This window comes from Mobula hypostoma, chromosome 15 (genome assembly GCF_963921235.1).
Source record: "Mobula hypostoma chromosome 15, sMobHyp1.1, whole genome shotgun sequence".
Classification (NCBI taxonomy): domain Eukaryota; kingdom Metazoa; phylum Chordata; class Chondrichthyes; order Myliobatiformes; family Myliobatidae; genus Mobula; species Mobula hypostoma.
The window spans coordinates 8,136,956-8,157,998 of NC_086111.1; the positions used below are offsets into that span (position 1 = coordinate 8,136,956).

The following is a 21,043-nucleotide window of genomic DNA, read 5'->3' on the forward strand; positions in this document are numbered from 1 at the left end:
GGGAACAGTTCAGTGTTTGGGACCATGCATGGCAGAGTTAATGTTTATAGATATAGTGCAGAAATTCTTGCATCTAATTCTGTGAGCTTCAGTGCAGGGTTTGGGGAGTGGAAGCAGGAATGGAAAGATTAATGAGCAAAGAAATGGGCTGGCTTGCTGGAAGTTCAAAGTTCAAAATTCAAAGTAAATTGAAGCCTGCTTGAAGCAAGTTGGTACCTCAGACTGCCGAAACGAGGGATTAATGACATTAGTGAACACTTCAGTCAGTTGATCAGCACAGATCTTTAGTACTCGGCCAGGATGATTTCCACGGTTTCACCCTCATGAAGGATGTTCTCATGTTGGCCTCAGAGACTGAAATCACATGGTCATCAGGTGTTGTGGGAGTATGTGAAGGCGCCTCCATGTTTTGACCCATAATACATGCTGCTATTTGGATGAGTCAGAAGCATAACAAGCTGCGAGCCTATTTTCAAACTTTAATAGGACTTTGTCTTGTACAGGTTTGATATCATGCTGCGCTGCTGGGATCCAAAGCCTGAACTGCGGCCGGTATTTACTGAACTCATCTGTGAAATTGAATCAGTTCAGTCCAAATTGAAAGGAGAACACTATATCAACTTACAAGTAAATTATGTGAACTTGCAGAACAACCAGCCTTACCCTGCAGTGGACACTACTGATGATGAACTGGACATGGATTCAGAATGATTACGTTGTGCTGCACTTACGGGAAATCTGTTTTGAACATATGACTTGAATTTCTGAGGGTACTGCTTTTTTTTAAACTAAGGTACAAGATGGAATGGCAGAGCAGATGTAATGGGCTGAATGGATTTACTCTGCTCCAATGTCTTATGGTCTTACAACTCAGGCTTACTTCTTTCCTTCCTCTGCTAAATGCTGTCGCCACCCCAGCCTACTCAGAACCAAACAATGGCCAGTGGAGATGCAGTCAGTTATGGATTCTGAATTGTTATATTAAAGGGGAACGGCAACAGGTTTTGGCTGCACAACACAATATTGTCAAGAACTCTTGAGCAAGAGTGAGATCCAGTGACTGGAGATACTTGCCTCAGGGATGAAAGACACTAAAGGCCTATTGATAAGACAGGTGAGGAATGGAGCAATGACATCTCCAGTCAGCTGTGGAGTTTCTGCCCAAAATAAATGGAGCCATTGATTAAAGGCCATTCTGCAAACACAGAGTGCTGTAAACAAAAAAGTGAGGTTTTTGTTCACTTTGCCCCCTCATTAATTTCCAGTGACTGTATTTTATTAACCATTAAGCAAATGCAACAAGCAATGAAACCTCCACTAGGCACTGCTCTCTCAGTGGAGCATTTCACAGTTAAGATGCGTCAAGGTAAACAACATTATACTTCTGTTTCCGCAATGAGCCACAAGGGACTTCCCTATTCTGACGTGCCTAATAAGCTACTTATTAATAAGGTATAACAAAGAAATCTGTAGGTTTTGCAGGTAATGTGTCCTCCTGTTTGGCTAGAGTGATTGGATACACTGCAGTTCCTCACCAAAGCAACTGTGGTAACAGCCCCGAAACCTGGAAGGATAAAGCAAAGAGATACCACTGCATGCTCGTTCCCTTCTAAGTCACGCTCACTATCCTGATTTTGGAATGCAATACCACCTCTGGGTCTGAATCGTGGGGCCACTCTCCGTTGCCTGCCTGGAATTATTTCATCAGAAGGAACACAATGGTTCATAGTCATCTTCTCAAGCATAATGAAGTGCAGGAAATTAATGCTGGACATGCTGCATCCAGCCACCATTGTACTTCAAACTGAAGTGGTAAAAATGCTGCATTATGCTATTTGACACCATAGTCTTTTCCTTCTGCTTGTGACGGAAGATTTAACCGTAGCTAAATTCCCCCTGCTCTTTCACTCACTCACACGAGGCATGAATCTCACCTGTTCCCCTTTATGAGCATCCAAGGCATCAGTGTAGGTTTGGAGTCATTAGCAGCACCCTGCATATCTGTCTCCACATTGATCACGAGGGTTAATTTGGCAGAAGGGGAGGTGCCCCTGCTCCTGGAACTCCATGTGCACCCCTCCTGAAGCTCAACGTACACAGAGGATAGCTCGTTCTGCTTAAGGTTTATAATGCAGCTATTCCCCACTAGAATAAACCTGCAAATTCACAACTGTCGGCTCGAGGCCATTTTGATTCAGCCAGCTTTTGAGGTACAAATGTTGTGGAGATGGTGATAATATACCCTAATGTTATTTTTTTCTCTCTATCTCAACAAAGAGGAGATAAAGTGGGTGTTAATAGGTGTGTCTGATAGATTATAGAGAAATAAGTGGAGGGGTTCAAGTACTCTGAGAGTAGGCAGACGAACAAGCGAGTGCATATTGCTTTATGTCATCAGGAGATGGGAAATACCACTTCTATCTATTTTCATGGTCTTGGGTATCAACCTGGGACACAGCTGAGACCAGAATCTGTGAACATACAACCTGTTATTCTTAATTGAAAGCAGGTGATTTTTAAAATTTTATTTTAAAGACACAAATACATGCATTGTCTGTGGAGCTTAATTTCTAAACATATTCCTACAGATTCCTGACATCTCCTGTTGACCATCTGCCCTCCTGCTGGGGCAATCAAAGTAACTGCTAAGATGCAACTTGTTAGCCCACCAATCAGTTCCTCAGTCTGAACACAGACCTTCTGAAAGATATGGCTGCAAAATAATAATTCAATCCTTCATGGCTATTCTGTGTGGTACTCCCATTCTGCTTCTGGTTTCAACAACCCTATCTCTCTTGATCACTGCGTGAAAACATGTTTCTGAATATCTGTATTTAAACCTGTTTCTCATTTTATCTGGGATGGGGGTATAACAGATGCTATTTCAGTGGATCGCAGCCCATCATGTTGGTATGTTATGTAGGGCTAGATGTTAGTATCCCTGACTGGCACTCCTGAGACATGCTGCCTGGACTCTGTGGGGTGGCCAAGTGAGTGGTGGCATCTTCTGGGTTATCAAGCGGGTGCCCTCTTTCCTCAGTGTTTCGCCGATAGGCCCACAAACCTCCGGAGTGTTCAACAGTGAATCCTGGCGTCCCAGGCTCAGTAAGTAAATAACTAGAGTCAAAAGTATTTACAGTAAAATTGGGATAATTGTACAAATCCATATCATGTCCATTAGGGAAAGAAACCTATCACCCTCATTCTGACAGGTATGTGCCTACAGATTTGTGACAGGGTGGTCTGTAAATGATCTTCGAACATTCACTCACTGGCCGTTTATCAGGTACAGGAGTGGACCTGGTGTGGTCTTCTGCTGCTGTAGCCATTCATCATGGCTGATCCATGTGAGGTCCATGAAAAAAACATCCAGTGAGGGGTAGTTCTGTGAGTGAAAATGGCTTGTTCATGAGAGGTCAGAGGAGAATGGTCTGACTGGTTCAAACTGACATGAAGGCAAAGGTATCTGAAATAATCATGTAATATGACAGTGGTGTGCAGAAGAACATCTCTGAATGCACAACATGTTGATCCTTGAAGTGGATGGGCCACAGCAGCAGAACTGGATTAACCTTTCTGAGGGGAGTTAATTTTGTTACTCTTTCCCACATTTTTCAATAGGTATACAGTGGATTCTGCTTAATTGGGACACATCAGGACCAATACACAAACACACTCAACAAACACTGCTTAAAATCTGTTTGCTCTAAGCACAGTTTTGTGTCTAACAGCGCAGATGACTGAGACACTAGTTACAAACTGTTCAGTAGCATTCTTCTATCCCATACAGCTCAAAATAAAAAAGGAAATCTTAGCTATTTTCTTAATTTTTGTTCTTTAGGAGTTGTCCCAAATAAGTGGCTGTCCCGATTAACCAATGGCCCAATTGACTGGAATCCACTGTATTTTTGTGCCAGGATTTATGTTCTCATTTAATAAACAAACAAAGAAAATCTCATTGTGATTCAATCCCTCTCAGAGATATTCTGAATTTTGTTTTGGATATTTGTGAAGTGTTGATTTGCTAATCAAGCCCATTAGACTGCCTTTAGTAAATCAATCTAAAAGGATACACTGAACCCCAGGTTGTTATTTCAAAGACGTGCTGCTCTCTGCAGACCAAACTGGATAATGATCTGCACTCGGTGTTAGAAATAGATAAGAGAAGAAGTAATTTTTTAAAATGTTTTTCATGGGTTGCGGAAGTACAAAGTTAAGAGTGAATGAGAAGTAATTTAAGCTGTTCAGGTTGTAAATGTAGAAGAGAATTATATTTGGAATTAAACCTATCTTTAGCTATAGAATTAGTAATCTAGTAATCAAGGTGTACAAATAGTATAAATTTCTAGTAAAATATGTACAGGCTGTTGTAATGCAGCATTTATTTTTGTATATTTTTTGTATTTTTAAATTATAATAATTTTTAAATTGGTCTACTTGAACGTTTAATGAACTTGTATCAAAATTCTTTATCAGCTGTTTAACAGAGAGAAACTAAGCTAAATTAACTAAGCCTGCAATTCGGTTTAAGGTAGTGGATATTAGACATGGTTTTATGTAGAGACTGCATTTAAGGCACTTGGATTCTACTGAAAAATACCTTTTTTTTTGGATCCTAAATATTATGCATCCAAAAAGTATTTTGAATAATTTCAAAGTTAAGTAACAATTTCCTGTGCCAGTCTTTGTTAGATTCTAAACTGAATGTTTATGAAATCATGTTGGCAGGAACAAATATTCCATGACCTCAAATAGCTGTCGCAATGTTTGCCTTTTATGAAGGGCAAGTACAAGTTTGGATCAAATGGTAATAATGTGATTCCTGAGCCAGTCTCTGCAGAGTGTGGCTGAAACCAGATTTTGCAGCCAAGACTGTGACCTGTGAAGAAAATTAAAGAGTTTTGAAACATACTAGAGCACTGAATCTCTTCCTAAGTTTCAAAATCTGATTCCAAATTCACCACTGTTGGTTCAGGGTTATTTTGATAACACTGGGTGTTGAGGTACTGAAGTTGTGAAGGTGTTGATAATACGCCCACATTTTCCCCCTCTCTCTGCCTCAACAGGTAGCAGATAAGGTGACAGGCAGGTGGAAGGGGAAAGGCTGAAAATGCTCTGACAACTGGCATACTTGAACAAGCCCATGCTCTCCCTTTCTGTCAGAAGGAAATGTGAAATACCACTATTATCTGTTTTCGTGGACTTGCCGGTTTGGTTCTCAATAGAATACAGAGTAGAGAACAGCTGAATCATTCACTTGAGAGATTATTAAAGGAAAAAGGGATAGATATAGGAAACACATCAGATTAATATGTGGAGAATAGCACTTTAATATGTTTGTGGCAGCATTGTTGTGAGGTGATTGGACCAGCAGCATGAGTCTGGCCTGTTCATACAATGACGTGAGTACAAGTCCTGCCAAGACAAATGAGGAATTTACTTTCAGTGTGTATACAAATCTGGGTTTAAAACTGATTAAAGTAGTAGACACTTTGAAACATATGATTCTAAAAACCTATTTAGGGTGCCACGGTATGTAGTGGTTAGAACCATGCTCTGAGCGGAGTTCAGAGTTCAATTCCGACATCATCTGTAAGGAGCTTGTATATTCTTCCTGTGTCTGCATGAGTACAGGACATAGTTTTCGAGAACCTAAAAAGCAGCTTTAATTACACAGCAGCTGGTAGATATATGGAACTAACTGCACGAGGAAGTGGTTGAGGAAGGTACATTAGATACATTCTAAAGTATGCGGATGACAAGAGTTTAGGAGAATATCAGCCATGTGTTAGGAAATGGGATTAGGTTAAATATATATCTTGGTTTGCATGGATACTTGTCGGCCAAAAGACCTCTTTTACTATGCTGTACAACACTATGATTCTTATCTAATCTGCCTTGTCTTTGAATATAAGAACATAAGAAAAGAGAGAGTTTAGGCCTTAAGCCTGCCCCACCATTCAACATCATCATGGATGATCTGCTGCAGGCTTCTTTTGGACCATAGGACATAGGAGCAGAATTAGGCTATTCAGCCCATCGAGTCTGCCCCGCCATTCCATAATGGCTGATCCCAGATCCTATTCAACCCCAAATACCTGCCCACCCACCATATCCCTTGATGCCCCAACCAAACAGGAATCTATCAACTTCTGCTTTAAATATACCTGTAGACTTGGCCTCCGCCACAGTTTGTGGCAGAGCATTCCACAGATTCACCACTCTAGCTAAAAAAAAATTCTTCCTTATTTCTGTTCTGAAAGGTCACTCCCTAATTTTTAAGGCTGTGTGCGTTCTAGTTCTGGATACCCCCACCACAGGAAACATCCTCTCCGCATCCATTTTATCTAGTTGTTTCAACATTTGGTAGGTTTCAATGAGATCCCCCCACACTCTTCTAAATGCCAGTGAGTACAGACCCAAGGCTGTCAAATGCTCCTCATATGTTAGCCCCTTCATTCCTGGAATTATCCTCCTAAAACTCCAATGACAATATATCCTTTCTGAGATAAGGGGCCCAAAACTGTTGACAGTACTCCCAAGTGTGGCCTGACTAGTGTCTTATAAAGCTTCAGCATTATCTCCTTGTTTTTATATTCTATTCCCCTTGAAATAAATGCCAGCATTACATTTGCCTTCCTTACCACAGACTCAACCAGTAAATTAACCTTCTGGGAGTCTTGCACGAGAATTCCTAAGTCTCTCAGCACCTCTAATGTTTGAACCTTCTCCCTATTTAGATAATAGTCTGCACGATTGTTCCTTATCATACATTTCCTGACACTGTATTCCATCTGCCACTTTTTTGCCCATTCTTCCAATTTGCTGCAATCGTAAGACCATAAGATATAGGAGCAGCGCCCATCGAGCCTGCTCTGCCATTCAATCATGGGCTGATCCAATTCTTCCAGTCATCCCCATTCCTCTGTGTTTTCCCTATACCCATTGATGCCCTGGCTAATCAAGAACCTATCTATCTCTGCCTTAAATGCACCCAATGACTTGGCCTCCACAGCCGCTCATGGCAACAAATTCCACAGATTTACCACCCTCTGACTAAAGTAATTTCCCCACATCTCTGTTTTAAATGGACGCTATTCAATCCTGAATTCGTGCCCTTTTGTTCTGGATTCCCCTACCATGGGAAATAATTTCCGCATTGCTTCCTCAGCACTAGCTGCCCCTCCACCTATCTTCATATCCTCCACAAGCTTTGCCACATAGCTATCAATTCTGCTATCGGTCATTGGCAAACGAAGTGAAAAGTAGCAATCCTAATACTAACCCCTGAAGAACACTACTAGTCACTGGCAGCCTACTAGAAAAGGCACCCTTTATTCCCAGTCACTGCTTCCTACCTGTCATCCATTCTTCTATCCATGCCAGTAACACCATGGGATTTTAGCTTGTTAAGCGGCCTCATGTGCGGCATGTTATCAAATGCCTTCTGAAAATAATGATAGAAAAATGGATGATGGAAGTATGAAGGACAATGTTGGAAGGAAGGATTAGATTGATCGTAGAGCAGGTTAGAAGGTCAGCAAAGGGCCAGTACTGTACTGTTTTATGTTCTATGCCTCCTTTGCTAAGTCTCCATGACCCTCAATTCCCTCAACTTTCAAAAATATATCTAACTCCTCTTTAATTTCGACCCCCCCCCATGAAATAGTCTCCACAAGCCTCCAAGATAGAGTGTCACAGAGATTTTGCAATTCCCGCATACCTCACTTTCAAGTGACTGCCCCATCTTGATGGGTCATTCCAAACATAATTTTCCCAGACAAAGTAATGAATAAGCCTTCCTTTGTTTTACCACCTTGCTTGTTAAAGTATGCATTGTCTGTTTGGTCTACATGTGAATCAGGCAGTCCAGATGATTAGTACCATGTTACCCTGTAGGCCCCTGTTGTTATTCTGCAGCTCATGTTGGTCTGCTGCAATGCCTGTGGCAGTAGCTTTACCCAACATAACGTGCAGTTGCCTCAGCAACCCATAGTTGTTTCACATAAAGTTTCCCATCTCTATAAATAGCATTCACTTTTGTGTTTTACAGCAGAATGTCCTAAGACAATATATACAACATTTTATTCGGAACCATAGGATGGGCAAAGGCAAGCTTGGATACTGGAAACAATATTCAAGGAAGAGAGCGAGGCAAGGAGATGTAGCTCTGGTGGCTTCAGGGGTGGTTGGCACTGGAAGAATGATGAAATTGGAAAATGCTGTTCCAGAATCAGATCATTCAGAGTTAGACAAACTCATTTCTGAAGATGTTGGGATTTTTGCTGGAAACATACAAAATGCAGGAGAAATTCAGCAGGTCCGATGGCATCTATGGAGAGGACTAAAGAGTCAATGTTTCAGGCCCAGACCCTTCAATGGGACTGCAAAGAGAAGTGGTCAGATGCCAGAATAAGAAGGTGGGATGTGTGTGTAAGTCAGAGAATTGTGAGGTGGAGGGAGACTGTAGAGACTGGAAGGGATGGTTTGAAAGGCATGTTCAGTATGAAAGGGGTTGGGGGACACTGGGATCAGAGGAGCCATTCTGTCACAGGCCATAATAACGTAATATGCTGACTGTGGAAGAGCTGACATATATCCTGCATTTTGTTGGGCTTGTGCCAAGTGCAACATTTATAGAATTAGTGAGGTTTGGAGCAACTCTGATCCAGAGACAACTATGTCATTCCATTATGAGTGTGGGTGGAATTTCCTTCTACAGTCAGGTTCGAACAGCACAAGTAACACTGCCACCTCGTGCTTCATAATTCTGAAAGGGTTTTGTATAAAGCTTCCTGTGGGGAAGCCTTAGCAGCCAACGATAAGGGTAGGATCCAGTCCATTTGAATTAAAACCAGAGCTATTAAGTCCATTGTCAGCAAAAAAAAAATCATTAAATATTTTGATTCTCACTGAACTCAAGTTGAAAACAAATAAACAGGTCTTCAACAAGCTTGGCACAGTGGTAGGCTTGAAGAGAAATCCACTTTGGGAGTTTTGGAAGAAATTTTTGGTAGGGAAGAAGAGATATAGTCACCTTGGCTACAGACGTTCATGGTGTATAGTGCTGAGTTCAGATAGAATCCTTGTAGACGATAGACAATACTAGCATCAACGTCTGTTTTCAGCAGATGGTACTAGATCTAGTTTGAGTAGCATTATAGATAGAAGAATTTTTGTAGCATACAGTACTGTGCAAAGGTCTTGGGCACCCTAGCTCTATGTATATTCCTAAGACCTTTACACAGTACTATATTTATTGTTGTGGAGTGGAGAAGCGGGTTTTTACATTTGGCAACAGTGGAGCATTGTGGGAGGGGTGTAGGACAGGTGGCAGAGGAGCACCAGGGGTGGGGAGGGGGTGCTGTGAGTTCAGATACACCCAGCCCTGAGACACTGGGCAAAGTCATTTGATTTCCAAACAATTGGTTTATTCATCATTACAAATTGTCTCTCTGCTTCCTGCTCTCTCCCCTCCCCCATTCGCTTTTCCCAACCATGATTCCCCTCTTCCTGCTCCCTTCCCATTCCCCTCCTGCTCAGTTCACAATAGAGACCCATATCTGAATCAGGTTTATCACCACTCACATATGTTATGAAATTTATTTATTTTTTGTGGCAGCAGTACAGTGCAATACATAAAATTACTACAATACTGTGCAAAAGTCTTAGGCACCCTAGCTATAGATAGATTGATAGATACTGTAATTTCCTTTGGGATCAATAAAGTGTCATAGTAGCATTACAAGTGCACAGATTTAAAAATGTTGGAAGAAAAGTTAGAAAGAATAAAAAATGTCACCTCTAACAGTCTAACAGAAGAGGGTCATCACTTCCTTGGCTATAGGTTGACTCATTATAGAGCCTAATAGCCAAGGGTAAGAATGACCTCATGTAGCACTCTTTGGAGGAGCACAGTTGTCTTAGTCTATTACTGAAAGTACTCCTCTGTTCAACCAAAGTGGTATGCAAAGGGTGAGAAACATTGTCCAGGATTGCCAGAATTTTCCATAGCTTCCTTTGTTCTACCACAGCTTCCAGTGTGTCCAGTTTGACACCTACATCAGAGCCAGCCTTTCTAGTCAGCACACCACCACATAGAAGATTGTACTGGTGACAACAGACTTGTATATATATATATACACCCCTAAAGCTTTTCCACAGTACTGTAGCTTTATAATGGTGGACGTTCTGTGTAATGAGAATGATGCTGGCTACAAGCTATGCTATTTGCTATTCCAAGGACGCTGGTGTGGTGAGCAACAATCACAAGCAGAAGAGGCCTGAAGAAGTTAGGACAGTTTACTCCAGTGAAACAGAAAAGGAATGGCAAATATGTGAGAGTGTTTAGGGAAAATCGAAGAACACTGTTAAGACCTCTAATGGATGGCTCTATTAATGTGATCTGATTATTAGCTACTGATGTTCATTTTAATCTCTATTAGTGACAGGTAACGTAGGAAACTTTAACCCAGACTTGTTTCAGGCTAACAATTAAAATTTAATTGACATGACCGGTTGAGATTATCAAGGGAGGCACATAATGATTTTAGAAGAGATACTGCTGCCGAACTGATGATGTCAGGTAAATTGACATCAAAATTTAGGACAGTTCTATTCCTCTTGGTGGAAACACCATATAACATTAAAACAACCAAACTGTGCTTATTCCTAAGTCAGACAACCCAATAATGTTACAACTGAATCAGTATCTTGAGGCCGATTACCATTGCTCAAGCTGTTTACAGATGTTTTAGTTGGAGGATTGGCAGATGCAGTCATCATCAGAAACAGAACAGCGAACAGAAAGGATTTTCAGTGGTGACTCTCAGTTACGTACAAAGTATTGTAATTTTTATAAAGTTATTTACCCAGGGCCAAGAGAAATATAAAAGTTAATGCTATGTCTTTTCTCAACCGTGCCAAGGTATTTGATTCTGAGAGTTTATTAGGTTATTACAAATGCTTTTGGTCTAATGGATATGCGTAGACATCTTATTGACCTAATATTCTAATCCCATCATCAGGATTAAATTTATCAGAGCAAAAATAGACCTATCACAATAAGGAGAGGAGTGAAGAAGCATAACCTGATTTGTATGTAATACCATTGTTGACATTTAATTATATTCATGGGATAGTGAGGGTTGCAGAGATATTTGGATAGTCGGTAGAGTGCCTCATACTGCCCTGGTTTTCATGAGTCTTGTGATTATTTTTTTCGCAAGGATATGTATAAAACTCTTAAAATCATGGAACCACTGCTCTTGAGACCTTGGGTCTTGATACCAATCTGAGCAAACATAATAAAAAAAAAATGGCCAATCAACATTTAGGATTGGATTTCGTTGCTGGAGCTCATTTGAGAAATATCTCGGATCCCATATCGAACTGTCCGTAGGCTGCATGGGTGATGATTGAATAGGTAAGTCAAATAGCTGTTCCCTGAATTTTTGAAAAGACTGAACATCATGCAGGAGCTAGAAATATTCAGAGTTTTTACAATACCTCATTTTTATTACCCATTAATTTTAAGACCTTAAGATATGGAGCAGAATTAGGCCATTTGGCCTATCGAGTTTGCTTCATCATTAAGAAAGAAGCTTTGAAATACTTTAGTCACATTGGATGATATTAGGAATTCTGTTACGTTTTAAAACCTCCCTAGCTGTATCAATAATGGCATCAATATTAGACGGGTGGGGGATGAGGATCTTGGTTGTCTAACTTGGAGGTCCGCATCTCCTTGCACTAAGTAGGAAGGTTAAGGAATTTTTTCTGGTTTGTGATGGCCCCTTGTTGAATGGCGCCCATATCTGTTTAGAGGATAAAGAATCTAAATTGCATGGAGAGAGATTTAGTTAATGAAGATTTGGATGTTGATGGAGCTGGAGAGGGTTTTGGTAGGAATATTAGTGATGGGAAAAACAGGGAATTTGTTACTTGTGCTGATCTGCTGCACTGGGAAGGATTTTAAAAGTGCCACAAGCCTGAGGAATTTGGCAAAAGGTATATAATCTGATTTTATTGAATGTCTTGCTTTGAAGGACAAATATTTGCCCCAAAAAGGGTGATCTTGCCTCTGGCCGGACTAAGCATAGACAAGGTATGTCAGTGCTGCTAGTAGGCCACTAAAACTCTGGGCCACTTTCCTAGGTGATGTTGGTATGAGAAGGATCCCCTGATTAGGATCGAGACATATTATGCTGCTCGAGCTTTTATCTGGCAAGGCTTCTCAAGGTAGATGGATGTTTTTTTAGAAGTTCATGCTTTTAAGACAATGCTGGGATTTTAGCAAGAATAACTGTAGCAATTATGGATGTCATGGTACAATTTGAAAATAATTCCTGTGGTAAAGCCTTTATTGAAATAGCATCAAAATATTTGCATCAGAAGAGACTGCATTGTGTAGTCAGTGAGTTTCTTTAGATTTGTGTTGGGTGTTTGGTGAAAGCAGTTCCCAGACAAGGATTTTTGCTGAGGTTCTTGAGGGTCTGGACATTCAAGGATTTTCCTCCCACATTTCAAGGATTTGGCTTTAAGGAACTGCTGATATTTTAAATTATTTTACAGAGTTAAAATTTGGTGGTGGTTCTTTTGGCATTTTTTAAGTTGCCAATTGTTTAATGTATCTTTTTAAATGGTGTAGTAGAGCATTTATCCTTCCACTGCCTGATATCTAATTATCAGTGTTCAATGTGGCTTTCCCAAAGTGATCAAACTTAAATTCACACAGATACAGGCATACAAAATTATGAGACATATAGATAGGGTTAATGCAGGCAGGCTCTTTGTACTGAGATTGGGTGAAACTTCAGCTAGAGGTCATAGGTTAAGGGTGAAAGGTGAAATATTTAAAGGGAACCTGAGGGGGATCTTCTTCACTCAGAGGGTGGTGCAGGTGTTGAACGAGCTGTCAGCAGAAGTGGTAGAAGTGGAGTTGATATTAACTTTAAGAGAAATCTAGGTAAGTAAATGGATGCAAGGGATATGGAGGATTATGGTCCAGATGTTTCAATGGGACTAGGCAGAATAATAGTTTGGCCTGGACTAGATAGGCCAAAAGGCCTTTTTTCTGAGTTGTGGTGCTCTATGACTGTAGATCCTCTGGGCGAGTTAATGAAAGTAAACATGAAAATGTTAAAATTGAGAATTTTCTTGGTTAGCAAGCACAGGAGTGATAGGTGAAAGAGAACAGATGTGAGTTAAGCAACAAACAATCTGCTGGAGGAATTCAGTTGGTTGAGTAGCCCCTGTAGGGGTAGGAAGGTGGGGGTGATGGATGAATTGTCCGTGTTTCAGGTCAAAACCCTGCATCAGGACCTGAGTCGTCACACTGATGCTGCCCCACCTATTGGGTTCTTCCAAAAGGCTGTTTGTAGCTCCAGATGCCAACATCTCTTGTGTCTCCTGAAAGTGAGTTAACCTCCTTTTGCCCTGTGACTTTACAAAATCAACGTGCCCCTTCAATTGGGGCTTCTTATGGTGCTTTGATTTCCTTGTTGGTGACCATGTCTTTGTCAATCCAAGGTCCTAATGCCTGGAAACCCTTCCTCTGACTGAGCATCCCTCCTCCACTGCACCTTGCTCCTAGATATTTTTCTGAAACCTCGTTCTTTTGTCAAGTTTTTCATCACCAGAAGTATATTAAACTGTTATTGTGCATAAAAGAACTACATGAAATACAAGCAGATAATCTAAGAATTAAACAGTCTGATCCAAAAGTAGACTGGACTTGGCATTAGTAAGGCATTGAACAAATTTGACACCCAGTCTCCAGCAAAGCCCACTGGGGCTTGGAAACATCTGGGGTACCCTTCATCAGGGCTGGTGAAGGATTTCAGCCAGAAACTTTGACTGTTTATTCCATTCTATAGATGCTGTCTAACCTATTGAGTTCTTCCAGCATTGTGCATGTTTCTCTGCAGTATTTGAAGATATTTCCATTTCTTTTATATCGAAATTAAATCCCAATACTGTATCTGGAATGAAGGGCTCTGTATACAACAGTAGAAGTATAAATCTGAATAGGCAGCAAGAACATCCTTTTTAGAGTATGAATTTATGCAGGCAGAGATCTTTTCCAGGGCTACTGATTGAGGTGAAAATGATTTCTGCATTTCAGATAAGCCTAGAATAATGAATGAAGGGGAAAAGCATTGTGAATATTTACTCATCTAGAAATCAAGGTCTAAGATTAGACCTGCTTCACTCTAAGAACCTTTAGGTGACTATAATACCCATAAAGTGTAAGCTGTATTCTAATAAAGGAACAATGATTTCCAACGGAGCCCTGTTCAAACTAACATAGGCAGGTCTGACAGAATAGAAAATGTCAAATAGGATACTGTTTTTTTGATAAAGTTATGTTAAACGTTTGAGTTACAAAATAAAAATGCTGGTGTTGGTGAAATAAATTTGCTTTAATTCTTAACCTTAGACACAGGGGTATTTGTGATGACGTGTACAATACATACAGAGGTGTACCACTGTGTGGCAGTGCACTGATTCTCATCAATGTGATTGCATGATTTTTTTTAAGTTATGTATATATTTTCATGAATAAAATGAGTTGTTTGATATTAAAGCTGCTGATTTTTGAGTTGATGTTCTGTGAATTTTGTTTCAGACTTCGTATGTTCAAAGTAAGAGACATGGTTATGAGTACAATGTTCAAAGTAAATTTATTTTCAAAACATATATATATCACCATGTACAACCCTGAGATTAATTTTCTTGTGCACATTCACAAATACATGAAAGACAATAGAATCAATGAAAGTCCGCACCCAACAGAATGGACAACCAACCAATGTGCAAGAGACAACAAAGAACAAAAATACATAGTCTTACAAACACAAACACTCAAACAAACTAACAAGCAAGCAATAAATATTGAGAACGTGAGATGAAAATTAATGAGATGAGATTAAAAGTGAGTCCATAGGTTTGTGAACAACAAACATAGGTTCAGTGATGGAATATGTGAAGTTATCCCCTTTGGTTCAAGAGCCCGATGGTTGAGGCTCTGTTCCTGAACCTGGTGGTGTGAGTCCTGAATCTCCTGTACCACCTTCTTGATGGCAGAAGTGAGAAGGGAACAAAGTCTCCTGATGGTGGAGGGTCCTTGATGCTGGATGTTGCTTTCCTGCAACAACACTCTGTCTAGATGTGCTTAGTGTTGGGGAGGGATTTACCTGTGATAGATTGGGTGGTATCCACTACTTTTTGTAGGATTTTATGTTAATTTTTTCTCCTACTTTAGTCTTTGCTGTGAACCTGGATCCAAATACAAAATTACCTTGAATATGCCTTGTCACACAGCATGGAAGCAGGTTCTTCAGCCCAGTGTCCGTATTGGTCAATAGACACCAACTTACACTGATCATACTTATCCCCTCTCAGCCCTAGTACATCCCATCCCTTCAATTCTCCTACTGCAGCCTCCACTTATGCAGTTAGTTAATTACCATGCCGCTCAATATCTTTAGGATGTGAGAGGAAAGTGGAGCACCCAGAGGAAGGCAGTGAGAATGTGCAAACTCTGCTCAAGATCAGGATCAAGCATGAGTCCTTAGCAACACACACAAAGTGTTGGAGGAACTCAGCAGGTCAGGCAGCATCTACGGAAAAGAGTGAACAGTTGATGTTTCAGGTTGAGACCTTTCATCTGAGTTTCCAGCATCTGCAGATATTCTTGTGTTTGTGATGGGTCCCTTGGCTCACATTTCTTCCTTAATTCTGATGTGTTACGTACCCCGTGACAGGTTAAAGAACCAGCAGAAATGGAAAACACCTTGGAGTCTGGTATTGCTGTTAACTTATGCTCGTTTATTAGTAACTATGCAATACAGTGATATAAATTCAGAAAAATCAAACAGGTTAGCAAAGTTCATGCATTTATAAGTGTGGAAATATAAAAACCAAGCTTCTTCAAGCCTAGGGGGTAAATGGATACTGTCTTACAATAATGGGTAAATGAAATCAGTTCAGTTCGTGGTATTGAGTTAAGTAGTGATGGAGAGAGAGAGGTGTTGTGGTTGTCCGAGTAAGCCGATACCATCGATTCTTCCATTGTCTTTGGAAACTTTCAAGTTAGCCAAACTTGACCAACTTAAGAGCACCGTCTTCAAGTGATAATCTACCAACCCAGGCAAAGGTTAGACACACTGGTAGACTCCACACGGTCGCTCTTTCATGCTCTAATAATCACAGATCAATTCTTCTCAATCGATCCTCAGTCTCACACTGGTGGGCACCTCAACAGGATAGTGGTAACTTCACCACACCTTAGTGCATCTGCGTGTCCTGTGAAACAAGCAATTACGCTTGTTTAAATAACATTGTGCTGAACACCAGCTGTCCATCAAGTAGCTCCTCCCTTCTCTCTCTGTAGGAACTCAGAGGCTGGCAGAGTCCTTGCAGAAATCCCAGACAAACTGTGAGCAGTCTTCGCCCTCTCTCTCTCTCTTTAACAAGTTGTTTGTGCTGTACAGCTGCATTCTCTCTCTCTTTTTTTAAAGGCACCTTCCATAATGAATAACTCAGATATCGTCACAGATGTTTGGTCTCAACAACAAATTAACCTTTTGACCATGTCTGCATGCTTTTATGCATTGAGCTGCTGCCATATGATTGGACGATTAGATATTTGCACTAAGGAGAATGTGCACAGGTGAACCTAATAAAGTTGTCACTGAGTGTATAAGACAATGAAACGTACAGTGCCTTTTAAAATTATTCAACCCACAACCTTTTGATCAAATGAATGAGTACGACAACCAGGGATTTTGATCAATTTAACTGAGAATTTTTATTTATGAAGTTCATGCTAATTTTTCCCCAATAAAGCCCAAAATAGAAAATTGTAAAGCATGAAAACTAAAAATTCAAAAACTGAGATGTCAGCAGTTAAAAAGTATTTATCCCCTTTGCTCGGTTATTTAGTCTTTTTGGATATGCCCCTATTAGCTTTACACAATGTAATGAAACAAGATTTGTCCACTCCTCCTTTCAAAATTGCTCAAACTATACCAGGTTAGATGGGGAGGAGCAGTGGACAGCAATCGTGAGGTTTTACCAGAGATGTTCGATTGGGTTAAAGTCAGGACTCCGACTGGACCACTCAAGGACATCAATTTTCTTCATTTGAAGCCACTCCATGGTTGCTTTGGTGGTGTTCTTAGGGTCATTGTCTTGCTGAAAGATGAACTTCCTCCCCAGTTTAAGCTTTCTAGCAGAGGAGAGTAGGTTTTTACCCAGGATTTCTCTGTATTTTGCAGCATTCATCATTTCATCAATCCTGACCAGAATTCTAGTACCTGCTGCTGAAAAGCATCCCCATAGTATGCTGCTATCTCCATGACCTATCTACCTATACATTACTAAAATTCTCATTCTGTTTATCTGTTTGTCGGTTTGTCTGTTTGTGCCCTCAAATTAGCCCAAACAGTGCATTAAAGCAGCACTTTTTTTTGACTAAATGGACTTAAAATGCACTAACTTAACAGAATGCATGCAAAGACACGACACCATGATGCATGCACACGGCCAGCCTCAGCAGCGCCCCACGATGCTCACAGCAGCGACACCAACCGCAGCAAAAGGGCAGGGCAGCACTATGTTGAGCGGTCACATTCTGCTAAGCACTACCAGCATGTGCATGTTTGGGACAGATCAAACTGTGACCCATCAATAAGAGATAATTAAATCTTATTGTAATGAAGTACTTTGAAACACCCATCAAGCCCTTTGCTGCAGTCAAAGGACAGTGGTGACTATATCACGTCCATTTAGGAGAGCGCCAACCACATCATCAAGAGAAATCAGCATCCTGGAGGCTTTGCTGTTACTGCTTCGTATCTTCTATCTAGCATTAAGGTAAAAAAATAAGGTCAGCCTAATTATGCCACATGGAAAGAGAAGGGGGACATTATGGTCAAGAGATTACACCATATGTCGTAGGGAAATGGCAAGGAGAGGGAGAGAACAAGAATTGGATGAGGCCAGGGCCACACGACTCCAGGATCAATGAGTCAGGACAAAAAAGATGAGAGAAGAAGAGACAGAGGAGGAGAGGCATGCACGTCTCCAAAATGACAGCACAGAAGGAGGAGAGAACAAGAATCGGATCAGGCCAGGGCCGCACGACTCCAGGATCAGAGAGGAAGTATAAATGGTAGAAGAGATGAAGAGACGAAGGATAAAAGGGCTGCGCGTCTGCAGAATGACAACAACTGGCATAGAAGAAGGAGAGAGGAAGAGACAAAGGAGCTGAGAAATGCCCGTCTCCAGGATCAAGGACAAAGAACAAATGGCAGAAGAGATAAAGAGACGGGGGAGGAAAGGGCTGCACGTCTCCAGAATGACAAAACAGGCACAGAAGGAGGAGAGAGGAAGAGACAGAGGAGACAAGGAAAGATCGACTCGAGAATATACAGCAAAGAGCAATTATTGCGATTGTTGCTGAAGACGACAATGCCCCCTTTCAGCGATAATACCTCGACAGAGAAAGAGCAAGGCAAAATGCACGACTCGCACGCCGTAACATTTCTGCAGATGTTAGTACGATGACCACAGTATGCCCTCACTGTTGTGCCTTCCTATTCACTGGAGAATCCGTAAATTTCTGCTGTATAAAGGGAAAGGACAGGATAGGCAATTTGCAACCTCTCCCCAATGAACACCTCAATTTATACAACAATGATGAACCTATTGCAAACGAGTTCAGGAAGAACATCAGACTCTTCCAAATGATGTCCTTTAATGCCAAAGAAGTCCTTCCAACAAGGAATGGATGAAACCCTTCTGTGATGATTCAAGGCCAAATCCATCATTACATCGGACATTTAATGCCAGACCCCAAACAGCAAGCCAGGTTCCTTCAAATTTACTTCATGGATCCTCAAGACAGTGTAGAATTGAGAATGGGGATACTACAGAATGATGGAATTCAACGTGAGGTTGGTGAATTATTGGAAAACCTACTACAACAACGAAACCCATACATTGCATCCCTTTGACTTGCAAAAGAACAAATTCGAGACATGCCAGAGGCATCCATTGTCATTGATCCTGACCGGAGACCAGCATTTGGACATGAGAGAAGATTTAATGCACAAATTGTCAACGAGGTCGGTGTCATTATGCTGAACAGTACCGAGCCTGAAGCAAGATCACGGCACATTGTGTTGAAAGAACGAGGAGGTTATTTGCAAATAATTTCAGAGTCCCATCGCTCATATGATAGCTTTCAATACGTACTTTTCTTTCCACTTGGAGACAATGGCTGGCATCATCAACTCCGAATGACGAACAACAAGAAATGCGTTATTATGAGTATTGAATAATGAACCGTGAGAATGAGTTTAGTAATCTTCTCAGAGGAGGACGTCTATTCCAACAATACTTGGTTGATATGGCTGCTAAGATTGAAGACAAGAGGCTGAGCTACATCCGAATGAATCAAGCAACCTTGAGATCAACAACATACAGAGGTCTGACTAATACATTGAATGATGACAATGATTTCAGAAACATCGGAAGGCGCATCATCCTTTCCTCAACATCTGTCGGTGGACCGAGATACATGATGGAACGATGTCAGGATGCCATGATGTATATATGAAGTATGGTAATGCTTAATTTTTCATTACAATGACATGCCTTCCAAACTGGCCCGAAATCCGACAGCATCTTGTTTTGCATCAGCAACCAAACGATCAGCCAGATTTAATCGCGAGAGTGTTTGACTTGAAGAGAAAGTTGTTTATGAAGTACCTCACTGGAACAGATGGTCTCTTTGGTAGGTGTATCGCTTACATTGTAAGTGTGGAATACCAAAAGTGGCGTCTGCCTCATTTGCACTGTCTGCTGTGGCTCGATGAAGCATCCAAGCCGAGACCACAAGATTGTGATAGATTGGTGCAAGCAGAAATACCAGACCCAAATGAAGATCTCGAGCTGCATGAATTGGTCTTGAAGCACATGATACATGGTCTGTATTACACCGCTAAATCACCGTGTTGGCAAAATGGTACGTGCAGTAAGAGGTACCCGAAGCCATTCATTGAGCGTACAAGGTGTGCAGATGATTTATATCCTGCGTATAGGAGATGATCTGTGGAAATTGGAGGATTCAAAGGTCATCAAGTAGGACGACAAAGTCGAACTATAACTTCTGAATGGGTGGTCCCCTAAAGTGCCCAACTATTGAGGCTGTTCAATTGTCATCTATGTGTAGAAATATGCTCATCTGTCACGTCCATCAAATATGTGATCAAGTATACCATGAAGGGGAGTGATCGGGCAATTTTTGGAGTGAATAGAGAAGACAAAATCACACAGTGTTTGACAGGCAGCTATATCAGGCCCTCTGAAGCTGTTGGATCGATACTTGGATTGATGTGACCAGAATGAACATTAAATTTCCCTGAATGCTATCGCTATCGCTTTGCTTTGGAAATTAAAGAAGAAAAACTCAGTTTATTAAAGAAGAAAGACACGTAGCAAGACAAATATAGCTACTCCTTGTTTAACGAAGGACAATTTTGATGATAACATTTCTGGTTGATCTGCCACCCTTCAAGAATACTATAACGTTTTCATTTCTTTTTCCCCAGTTTAAAGCTGCATACAGCTGACCATGCTGGAATACCAGATTCTCCAGATAAATCAACACATTCTCCATGGTTCGGCCTTACACCTTATGTATAGTCATAGCACAGCATGACTGCATTGGGAACTGACTCCGCTGGAGAGGGACATCTTACCTTCTGATAAACTGAGGGTAATTCGTGGGATCATGACAATGTCATTTTTGAACGCACCAATATTTATCTTTGCTACGATGAGATTGTCGTGCAGTTTTTCCACCATCATTCGCGTTTCATTGAAAAGTCTTGATGGATCCAAGTTCCTCACTGAAATGATGGGAGATCCCCTCTTCAATTCCAGTTTATGTGGTGGCAATCTAGAAGTTCAACCGAATCAAGGAACTCTGTTGGAAAATGAGTGGCGTTAGCTCCTTCACTTATGGCATTGA

The 21,043-nt window shown here is 40.9% G+C and overlaps 1 protein-coding gene across 1 annotated transcript in view; it reads left to right on the forward strand.

The window, feature by feature from the left end:
- The window catches only part of mst1rb (macrophage stimulating 1 receptor b), a 289,557-nt gene extending 274,851 nt beyond the window's left edge, over positions 1 to 14,706 (forward strand). Inside the window, exon 21 of the mRNA XM_063067700.1 lies at positions 504 to 14,706. Coding sequence (XP_062923770.1) covers positions 504 to 711 — 208 coding nt within the window. The 3' untranslated portion in view covers positions 712 to 14,706. The remainder of the gene's footprint in view (positions 1 to 503) is intronic.
- Positions 14,707 to 21,043: the final 6,337 nt, after the last annotated feature.